The sequence below is a fragment of the Salmo salar genome, chromosome 11 (genome assembly GCF_965601325.2).
Source record: "Salmo salar chromosome 11, fSalSal1, whole genome shotgun sequence".
In the NCBI taxonomy this organism is placed as follows: Eukaryota; Metazoa; Chordata; class Actinopteri; order Salmoniformes; family Salmonidae; genus Salmo; species Salmo salar.
The window spans coordinates 98,724,394-98,735,583 of record NC_138301.1 but is presented as its reverse complement, the minus strand read 5'-3'; the positions used below and the strand labels follow the sequence as shown (position 1 = coordinate 98,735,583).

Below are 11,190 nucleotides of genomic sequence, written 5' to 3'. Positions count from 1 at the left end.
AGTCCAAATACAGCCATTACTTGGGTTTAGCACATGGGCATGTTCTTAAAAGCATCCACCACAATCCAAAAATGAATGTTGCACGCATGCACGCTCGCACAAGCACACACACAAACACACACAGAAAAACAACAATATACCATAAGTCATGGAAAATGGTATATTTATGGCCATGCATAAACAACGCAGGAAAGACATACCACTTTTTCAGAGTACAGCCATCTTCTTCATTTTGCAAATTAGACTGGATAAATTCAAACACTTCATGAAAAGATGACTTTTTTGTCATCCTTGTACAAAACAAAACATGCTGACTTGCACTAATGCAATATCATACATACATACAAAACGTCGTTGTAATGATGGTCGGACCAAGATGCAGCGTGGGGTTGGTTAATCATTTTTATTTATGATAAACGGCAAGAAAACAATAAAGAGTAACCAACGAAACGTACAGCTTTGTAGGGCTAAAAGCTACAATACAAAATCAAGATCCCACAAACAACAGGTGGGAAAAGGCTGCCTAAATATGATCCCCAATCAGAGACAACTGCCTCTGATTTATTTAACTAGGCAAGCCAGTTAAGAACAAATTCTTATTTTCAATGACGGCCTATGTTCAGGGGCAGAACGACAGATTTGTACCTCGTCAGCTCGGGGATTTGAACTTGCAACTGTTCGGTTACTAGCCCAACGCTCTAACCACTAGGCTACCCTGCCGCCCCATTGGGAACCATACCAGGCCAAAATAGAAATACAAAAAACTAGAGTACCCACCCTAGTCACACCCTGACCTAACCAAAATAGAGAATAAAAAGGCTCTCTAAGGTCAGGGCGTGACACATACATACATACATACATACATACATACATACAGGTTCAACCCAATTAAATATTTTTTTGCGAAAGCAAAAAGGCTACAGCTTAAATAGTTTGGTTCCCAAGTCCATAATATCACAACAAAAATAAACAACCAAAAGAGATAGTAGAAGACCAATAAATGAAATACATGAAGGCATACAGTAGGTAAAAAGCCTTTGATATCGGGTATAATTCATTTTTTGTACATGCCTGTGAACATTCAGGACTTTACCCAGCAAAGGTTTACTCAGTGACTTTTACCCTCCAAAAGACATTACATTTGCCTCACAAAGGTACACACATAAGAAATCTTGCATGGAGGCATACAAACACAGACATATGCACACACACAATCACCCATATACACACACATATGTCACAGTATCAATGGTAACCCCAAGCCTGATGTACTGTAGATGACTTCACACAGACGTTGTTCAGTTACTCAGTGAGGCATGAAATCAGCACCATAAATTAACTGTGTCTATCTGTTTGGTTAATGCTTAGATTGCAGCAGAGAAGGCAAACAATGTGGAATATACAACATACAGATCTATGATGAAACCGCTTGCCTTAAACTAATCAAAACTATCTTTTGAAACTTATTTGGATAGGATAAATATTTAACCCTGTAGCAAAATCCCTGATCTGCTAGACAACAATCATGTTTTTGTTTAACACATACAGCACAATTCAATGACAGCAAAAATCTATTCACATTTGGAGTCCAGTCCACCTGTTTCTCAAAAATGTATAGTTTAAACAAATGATAGTTTCCAGCAGAAAAATACAAGCAACATAATTGAAAGGAAATCAAGATAAAGCCTATACGTAGGTCTAATGCAGCCTTCGACAGTAGGCCTTGATCAGGGAAAACTCTGTTCCAGATCACATCAGGAAGAACTCCTGGCCCTACTTTTAAGGCTTTATAAAGCCAGGGCTTTACAGCTTCAAAAAGGCGTTGAGAGCCTTGATAGATAGTGCTCAGTAGAAGGAGCTCCAGCTGAGGGTCCCTATAGAGATGAGGGTTTGACAGGCGCTGGACGACAGCCACACCGTCTCCACCAGGCTGAAGTGCAGCAGGCCCAGGGCGAAGCCGCACACCATGTCGGTCAGGTGGTGTCTACCCAACAGCACCCGGGACATGCCCACCAGGAAGGCCCAGAGCACCAGCAGGATGCGAAGCGGGACGGCCAGGACCAGGTGGGAAAGCAGGAACTTGGACACCATGGCAGCGCGGCTGGCGTGGGCCGCTGGGAAGGAGTACACATCCATGACACAGTAGTCCAGGAATCCCGGACTCATCTCCCAGGGTCCTTTGCGTTTGATCAGCTTCTGGACTCCGGCCACTGTCATGACGTCAAGCAGGAGGGCTGAGGAGAGAAGATGTTGCATGAAAAAGCCAAACTAAATCAATTAACCACTGGTCAGTAAACCACAACACACAATATCTCCAGTCAAGAACCCATGGAGACCAATTAGCTTGTAGTTTGTGTAATTTGCTCTATATCTGTTATAGGGCTAAGCATCAGTGATGAAGCAACGAGGCAGGCCAGGCGGTACCCCAGCAATGACACAGTGGCGTGTAGCCCTTTCCTGAGTCAAATGACCTTGTGGATGGAATGTTATTAATATTTTTCATAATTTCATAATTAATAAACATTATTTAAAACAAGTTGCAGAAAATCTGGTGTTTCTATGTCAAACAGTTTTGTTATGTTTCAGTCTTCTGTGATGTACACTACCGGTCAAAAGTTTTAGAACGCCTACTCATTCAAAAGTTTTTCTTTATTTTTACTATTTTCTACATTGTAGAATAATAGTGAAGACATCAAAACTATGAAATAACACATATGGAATAATGTAGTAACCAAAAAAGTGTTAAATGAATATATATTTTATATCTGAGATTCTTCAAATAGCCACCCTTTGCCTTGATGACGGCTTTGCACACTCTTGGCATTTTCTCAAACAGCTTCATGGGGTAGTCAATTGGAATGCATTTCAATTAACAGGTGTGGCTTGTTAAAAGTTATTTGTGGAATTAATTTTCTTCTTAATGTGTTTGAGCCAATCGGTTGGGTTGTGATAAGTTAGGGGGGTATACACAAGATAGCCACATTTGGTAAAAGACCAAGACTATATTATGGCAAGAACAGCTCAAATAAGCAAAGAGAAACAACAGTCCATCATTACTTTAAGACATGAAGGTCAGTCAATACGGAACATTTCAAGAACTTTGAAAGTTTGTTCAAGTGCTGTCGCAAAAACCATCAAGCATTTTGATGAAACTGGCTCTCATGAGGACAGCCACAGGAAATGAAGACCCAGAGTTACCTCTGCTTCAGAGGATAAGTTCATTAGAGTTACCAGCCTCAGAAATTGCAGCCCAAATAAATGCTTCACAAAGTTCAAGTAACAGGCATATCTCAACATCAACTGTTCAGAAGAGACTGCGTGAATCAGGCCTTCATGGTCGAATTGCTGCAAAGAAACGACTACTAAAGGACACCAATAAGAAGAGACTTGCTTGGGCCAAGAAACACGAGCAATGGACATTAGACCGGTGGAAATTTGTTCTTTGGTCTGGAATCCAAATTTGAGATTTTTGTTCCAACCGCCATGTCTTTGTGAGAAGCGGTGTGGGTGAACGGATGATCTCCGCATATGTATTTCCCACCGTAAAGCGCGAAGGAGGAGGTGTTATGGTGTGGGGGTGCTTTGCTGGTGACACTGTCTGTGATTTATTTAGAATTCAAGGCACAATTACCCAGCATGGCTACCACAGCATTCTGCAGTAATACGCCATCCCATCTGGTTTGTGCTTAGTGGGACTATCATTTGTTTTTCAACAGGACAATGACCCAACACACCTCCAGGCTGTGTAAGGGTTATTTGACCAAGAAGGAGAGAGATGGAGCGCTGCATCAGATGACCTGGCCTCCACAATCCCCCGACCTCAACCAATTTGAGATGGTTTGGGATGAGTCGGACCGCAGAGTGAAGGAAAAGTAGCCAACAACTACACAGCATATGTGGGAACTCCTTCAAGACTGTTGGAAAAGCCTGCTTGTGTATGCTTGTTTCAAAGTAGATTTGTTTCAGACTTCCAAGAAACACTCTGTGTGACCCTGATTTAGCCCACTGCAGTAAAAGGTTAAGAGCCAAGAGTTTGTGGAACAGGTGCGCATCGCTACATCCCCTCTCTCTTCCCTGTGTGTGATCAGAATGTATAAGCCTCTGTGCTACAGCATCCCAATCGGCCACATTATCAGGCTAGCAGCCCAGTTACTCTGTAAATAGGTCTGGAAGCTAGCACAGAACTGAGAGAGCACCTAGCTTATAGTTCAGCTTTGGCTTACTGTATGTGCACTTGGCTATCTGTGTAGTGATTTGATCTGAGGCGACTGTCGCTGAGAGTTTTTGCAAGTGAAATACTGAGATAGAAACGTTTTCCACCTGAAACCTGTGTAATAAGAATGGAAGAGACTTGAATAATATAGATGTACAGTATAATAGACGTTCTTATGATTGGGTGTGATAGATCATTATTAATTATTTGGATATGACTAACCTACAGTACTTGATCCCGTCCTAAAGTGTCTCTTTTCAGTCTCTTTTTAGCAGCATCCAACCCTCTATGTGAACCCAAAATATCCCCACAATCCCCACCTATCATTTTTGATTACCCGGCTTCCACCCCACCTTGTGGAACCTGTCAGGATTCAGACATTGATGACACTGTCTCCTTCCTGTACAACCACTCACACACAACACCCTAGTTCTATGTAAAGTAGACTTCTAGCAATTAGAATTCACAGTGTTCACAGACCATTAAGATTTGGGAGTTGGTGGAATGAAGGAGGTTGGAAGCATGGAAGGAGAGAGGGAGAGATGGTGGAAATGAAGGAAGGAAAGATAGGAAGAAAGGAAGAAAGGAAGGAAGGAGTTAAGGATAGAAGGATGAAAAAGGATGGAAGGATGAAAAAGGAAAGTTGAGGAAATTGAAAGAAGGCAGAGAGAGGGGAATGGACAGCATGGAAGTGAGTATGAGGTACCTTGGGGTCATTCTGGGACAGTGGGGACATAGTGCTGAGCTGCCAATGAAAGTCAATGGTGCCAGCTACAGGACCCAGCTGTGACCCCTGATATAGCCCACCTCAGCACTACTGAAGGTGAGGGAGGAGGAGAGCCAAGCCACGGATTTCACCAGCCTAGAGTCAATGTTATCTATGATGCACTTCCAAGCTAAAAATATGTACACTACCGTTCAAAAGTTTGGGGTCACTTAGAAATGTCCTTGTTTTTGAGAGAAAAGCAAGTGTTTTGTCTATTAAAATAACATAAAATTGATCAGAAATACAGTGTAGACATTGTTAATGTTGTAAATGACTATTGTAGTTGGAAATGGCTGATTTTTGAATGGAATATCGACATAGGCGTACAGAGACCCATTATCAGCAACCATCACTCCTGTGTTCCAATGGCACGTTCTGCTAGCTAATCCAAGTTTATCATTTTAAAAAGGCTAATTGATCATTAGAAAACCCTTTTGCAATTATGTTAGCACAGCTAAAAACTGTTGTCCTGATTAAAGAAGCAATAAAACTGGCCTTCTATAGACTAGTTGAGTATCTGGAGCATCAGTATTTGTGAGTTCGATTACAGGCTCAAAATGGCAAGAAACAAAGAACTTTCTTCTCAAACTCGTGAGCCTATTCTTGTTCTGAGAAACGAAGGCTATTCCATGCGAGAAATTGCCAAGAAACTGAAGATCTAGTACAATGCTATACTCCCTCCACAGAACAGTGCAAACTGTCTCTAACCAGAATAGAAAGAGGAGTGGGAGGCCCCGGTGCACACCTGAGCAAGAGGACAAGTACATTAGAGTGTTTAGTTTGAGAAACAGACGCCTTACAAGTCCTCAACTGGCAGCTTCATTAAATAGTACCCGCAAAACACCAGTCTCAACGTCAAAAGTGAAGAGGCGACTCCAGGATGCTGGCCTTCTAGGCAGAGTTGCAAATAAAAAGCCATATCTCAGACTGGGCAATAAAAATAAAATATTAAGATGGGAAAAATAACACAAACACTGGACAGAGGAAGATTGGAAAAAAGTGTTATGGACTGATGAATCTAAGTTTGAGGTGTTTGGATCACAAAGAAGAACGTTCGTGAGACGCAGAAAAAAATGAAGATGCTGGATGAGTGCTTGATGCCATCTGTCAAGCATGGTGGAGGTAATGTGATGGTCTGGGGGTGCTTTGGTGGTGGTAAAGGGGGAGATTTGTACAGGGTAAAGGGGATCTTGAAGAAGGAAGGCTATCACTCCCTTTTGAAATGCCATGCTGTGGATGGTGCTTAATTGGAGCCAATTTCCTCCTACAACAGGACCATGACCCAAGGCACAGCTCCAAACTATGCAATAACTATTTAGGGAAGAAGCAGTCAGCTGGTATTCTGTCTATAATGGAGTGGCCAGCACTGCCACCGGATCTCAACCTGAAGGCAAAATGAAGCGAGATAGAGATGCTATTGTGAATGATACTGCATTCACAGCTGCCTTAATCAGGATGCTTGTTCAAACACGGTGGTTCCCTATCCTATCCATTATCACTATTAATGACCTGAACAATGACCTGAACATTGCTACAAACACAATACCCCAAACTTGACCAAATTAAACAGATTATAGACTGAACACAATGTAGATTCAGTCCACAGATTTGCAGTGTTTTTCTGAGTAATCACTCTACTGGTATAACACACACAACCCTCCCACACACATCAGCCCAAAGCAACCAGGCATCCAGCACAGGAGTAACAATAAAATCCCTCAAGATTTCAGGTGTCAAAAGGGACATGGTGAATTCACTGGTATGAACCAGCCCATGTCGGAAGCCCACAGAGAGTGAGGAACACCCGTTTAACGTCCCATCCTGAAAGACAGCACCATACACAGGGCAATGTTCCCAATCACTGCACTGGGGAATTGGGGTATTTTTTTAGACCAGAGAAAAGAGTGCCTCCTACTGGACCTCCAACACCACTTCCAGCAGCATCTGGTCTCCCATCCAGGGATCAACCAGGACCAACCCTGCTTCGCTTCAGTGGCACATAGCTGAATGGGAACAATGTGTGTGTATAGTACTTTTGAACTATCACACACACACACACACACACACACACACACACACACACACACACACACACACACACACACACACACACACACACACACACACACACACACACACACACACACACACACACACACACACACACACACACACACACACAGGCCCCAAATCGGCACAGTGGCCCCAATTTGTTCTGAGAAATGCATAAATTGACTCAATCAGTCTAGGGTATAGCCTGCTGGTTTCCTTCACAGACGTGTGTCAAAATAACCACCTAAAATTAGTTCACCATCTACAGTTGAAGTCGGAAGTTTACATACACCTTAGCCAAATACATTTAAACAAAATTTTTCACAATTCCTGACATTTAATCCTAGCAAAAATTCCCTGTCTTAGGTCAGTTAGGATCACAACTTTATTTTAAGAATGTGAAATGTCAGAATAATAGTAGAGAGAATGATTTATTTCAGCTTTTATTTCTTTCATCACATTCCCAGTGGGTCAGAAGTTTACATACACTCAATTAGTATTTGGTAGCATTGCCTTTAAATTGTTTAACTTAGGTCAAACGTGTCGGGTTGCCTTCCACAAGCTTCCCACAATAAGTTGGGTGAATTTTGGCCCATTCGTCCTGACAGAGCTGGTGGAACTGAGTCAGGTTTTTAGGCCTCCTTGCTCACACACGTTTTTTCAGTTCTGCCCACAAATTTTCTATAGGATTGAGGTCAGGGCTTTGTGATGGCCACTCCAATACCTTGACTTTGTTGTACTTAAGCCATTTTGCCACAACTTTGGAAGTATGCTTGGGGTCATTGTCCATTTGGAAGACCCATTTGCGACCAGGCTTTAACTTCCTGACTGATGTCTTGAGATGTTGCTTCCATATATCCAAACAATTTTCCTTCCTCATGATGACGTCTATTTTGTGAAGTGCACCAGTCCCCCCTGCAGCAAAGCACCCCCACAACATGATGCTGCCACTCCCGTGCTTCACGGTTGGGATGGTGTTCTTCGGCTTGCAAGCCTCCCCCTTTTTCCTCCAAACATAACGATGGTCATTATGGCCAAACAGTTCTATTTCTGTTTCATCATATAAGACACTTATATGTATCGACATTTGTTGTTTTTCTAAAATCTGCGATCTTGACAACGCGCTGCATAATTTACAACTGTCCCATTGACGGAACACCGATCCATCATTTTCTGGAATTTTCCAAGCTGTTTAAAGGCAGAGTCAACTTAGTGTATGTAAACTTCTGACCAACTGGAATTGTGATACAGTGAATTATAAGTGAAATAATCTGTCTGTAAACAATTGTTGGAAAAATGACTTGTGTCATGCACAAAGTAGATGTCCTAACCGACTTGCCAAAACTATAGTTTGTTAACAAGAAATTTGTGGAGTGGTTGAAAAACGAGTTTTAATGACTCCAACCTAAGTGTACTGTATGTAAACTTCCGACTTCAACTGTAGGTTGATTCCATTACCGCTAGTTAGAGAAATCGGGGTCGTACTTTAGGTACAGTCTGTTACATTCGCATGGCTATAGCTAATGTAGGGAAAACACCTATTAAGGAAGTAAGTATAATCAAGTATATTTACTTAAATAAGGTACTTTGGAAAATGATTCCACTGTAGATTTTGTACCAGCTGCCATAGTTGGGATAAGAAGTGCTATGCTTGACACTGATGATAATGACTTCACTGAGTCTTTCGATGTAGGCCCCTGGCTTGGTAAAATGTCTACTTATGGTTCTTCAGTCCAAAGTAAACTTGTGATATGTGGAGCCTAGCACCTGTTCCCCAGGCCTGTTTCTGTGCTGGGTGAAGGAGAGAGGGACCATTAAGGGATAGGATTTCCTAATTACCTGCTTCTGATCCTCTACCATGGGATGCTTTAACTTCTGGTGGACAATGACATATTTTAGTGAGAAGCATTAACAGTTAACAATCATGGCATAAATATTAGCCTATTGACATGGGTTATATAGGCCTAATACAGGCCCTGGGATAAGAAAGTAGAGATGTGACCATATCAGTAGACTGCCTAGCTTATACCCATTAAAAATGCATTGATAGACACACTATAGCATAATAACAAAGTAGTGCTGAATCATACGTGTACAATTAAATAACTTAATTATTACACAATGTGTTTTGGGTAGTGAGGCGTGCATTTACCAAGTAATAGATTGACCAAGACCTCTTGTCCCGCCAGCGTATTACTCCTTGTCAGACACACGATAGTGCCAATGATCCACGTGATGCCATGTCCCGTGAACGCAAGTAGGGTGACCATGGAACGAACCGTGCCCCAAGACGACGACGTGTAGGCGCAGACCCCCAGGCGCTTGGACAGACAAATGTCAATGGCGAGGAGGGAGCTCATCGCTATCCCCTTGAAAGAAGGGTTCAGCTGGATACAGTCCTCCTCGGGCAGTTTCGTGGGCTCTTTCCGATCCTTGTTGGCACTGTCAGTAGGTTCCTGCGGGTCGCACAGCTGGCTTGCTTGGTGTTTGGGTTGACCAGGTCGCCTTGAGTTTCCCCGGCTCTCCGAGTTGCCGCTCCAAAGGGGCTGGTTCAGGGACATGAACTCGGGTCTGCTCAGGACGTTGTTCCGATCCCGCGTCCTGGACCTAGAACTCGGAATTGCGGGCATTTTGGGTTGGTCCCACTTCGCCTCCTTGGTGAAAAAAGTTACTGTACTACGTTTCAGAAGGTCAATTTCTCGTTTTAACCACGAAGGCTAATTATCCAAAGTTAAGCCCTGTCGCACCCTCCTTCCCCCACTGCGTCCCTACCAGATATATTTAGGCCAGTTGGAATGCGCGCTGCCCATGCTGCTGTGTTAAGCCTACAACCGGATCCATGCAGGCACAAAGAGGCTTGACTGGCATCTGCCTGGGCCAATCAAACGAGATACAATCTACAGTGAAACATCATCAGCTTTTAACATGTCATGAATGAAAATATACGACCCTCAGCAACTAACATGGAATGGCATAATGTTTTGTTTTGATCCTGAACGGCAGAAACTAAATACACTGGTTTTACTTTGTCTGTTATGCTCAACGACAAAGACACATTTTTGTTATCGTCTTACCAGGCCAATGTCTAAGAATGGGCTACCGTTCAGATCCCTCTCGTGTGGAACACGATTGGAATTTGGAGAACGCGTCAAGGAATTCTTAGTTAGACAGATCGACTGTAGCCCCGATACTATTAAAGTCAATCAAGGAACAAGCATCCATAGTCAGCTCGGCGAGTCATTCAGTATTTACAAAAGATGAGAGCTCTTTCGATAGTAAGTCGTTTTCCATGGACATGACGTAGCCTACGCACAATCCCACTTCCACCGCGCTCATCTACGGACGCGCTCTTCCAGATGGGAGTTCTCCAAGGTGCTTAAATGGACAGCGACAGAGACGCTCTCAGCACGAACCAAAATAGATGAAAAGAAAACAACAAATATTCAATTATGAAAACTTACTTTATCCTATAGATAATAAAATGGGTTTTCTCAGGAGCATTCAAAGTAGGCCTACATTTAAATGATTTATTTTGTTATTGAATATTCACCCATTTATATTTTATAATTGGTCATGCATCCAAATTGATGTGAGCTATAGACTATAGCCTATAACGTCGCTCAAAATATTCAATTAAATTAGGGCTATTCACTTCACTTTGACTGATAGAAGTAGACCTATTATAGCCTGAATTATGTGTCATTAAATAAATATAGCAAAAAAGCCCATCACTACATTTCCCAGAATGCTTGCAATGGCGAGGGGAAGTGTCGTCTCAAATGTAGGCTACTTAAAGGAGCTGCAGCTCAAGCCGCTGAAATAGACCAATGCGGGAGGGTGAACCTGCTGTGGCCGCGATGGGACAAGTGCAGAGAAATGACAGTCTGATCTGGAATTGGGACTAAATTATATCCAAAGGACAGGGAACGAGGAGGGAGCCAGGTTGGGTTATCGGACATTCCATGATTAGAATTAAAATAGGTTTTTATTAGTTGATCTACAAGAAGATAGGGATCCAAACGGAGAGGGGAAAGTTGACCTGGTTGCCTTTGAATGTTGCGCGGTGTTCATTATAATAACCGACGATGAAATAACTGTACATTGAAATGTTACCAGTACTGGACCTTGCAATTGATCGTAACAATAAAAGAGAAAGGAA

The 11,190-nt window shown here is 42.5% G+C and overlaps 1 protein-coding gene across 1 annotated transcript; it reads right to left on the bottom strand.

Annotated features, from left to right (window-relative positions):
- Nucleotides 1–379: 379 nt before the first annotated feature.
- On the bottom strand, nt 380–10,365 carry LOC106563258 (inactive phospholipid phosphatase 7). The gene is made up of 2 exons (XM_014128680.3): nt 9,184–10,365; nt 380–2,234 (listed from the first exon to the last, which is right to left on the bottom strand). The coding sequence occupies exons 1-2, from the start codon at nt 9,659–9,661 to the stop codon at nt 1,846–1,848; spliced, it is 867 nt and encodes a 288-aa protein (XP_013984155.2). The 5' UTR covers nt 9,662–10,365; the 3' UTR covers nt 380–1,845.
- Between the last annotated feature and the right edge of the window lie 825 nt (nt 10,366–11,190).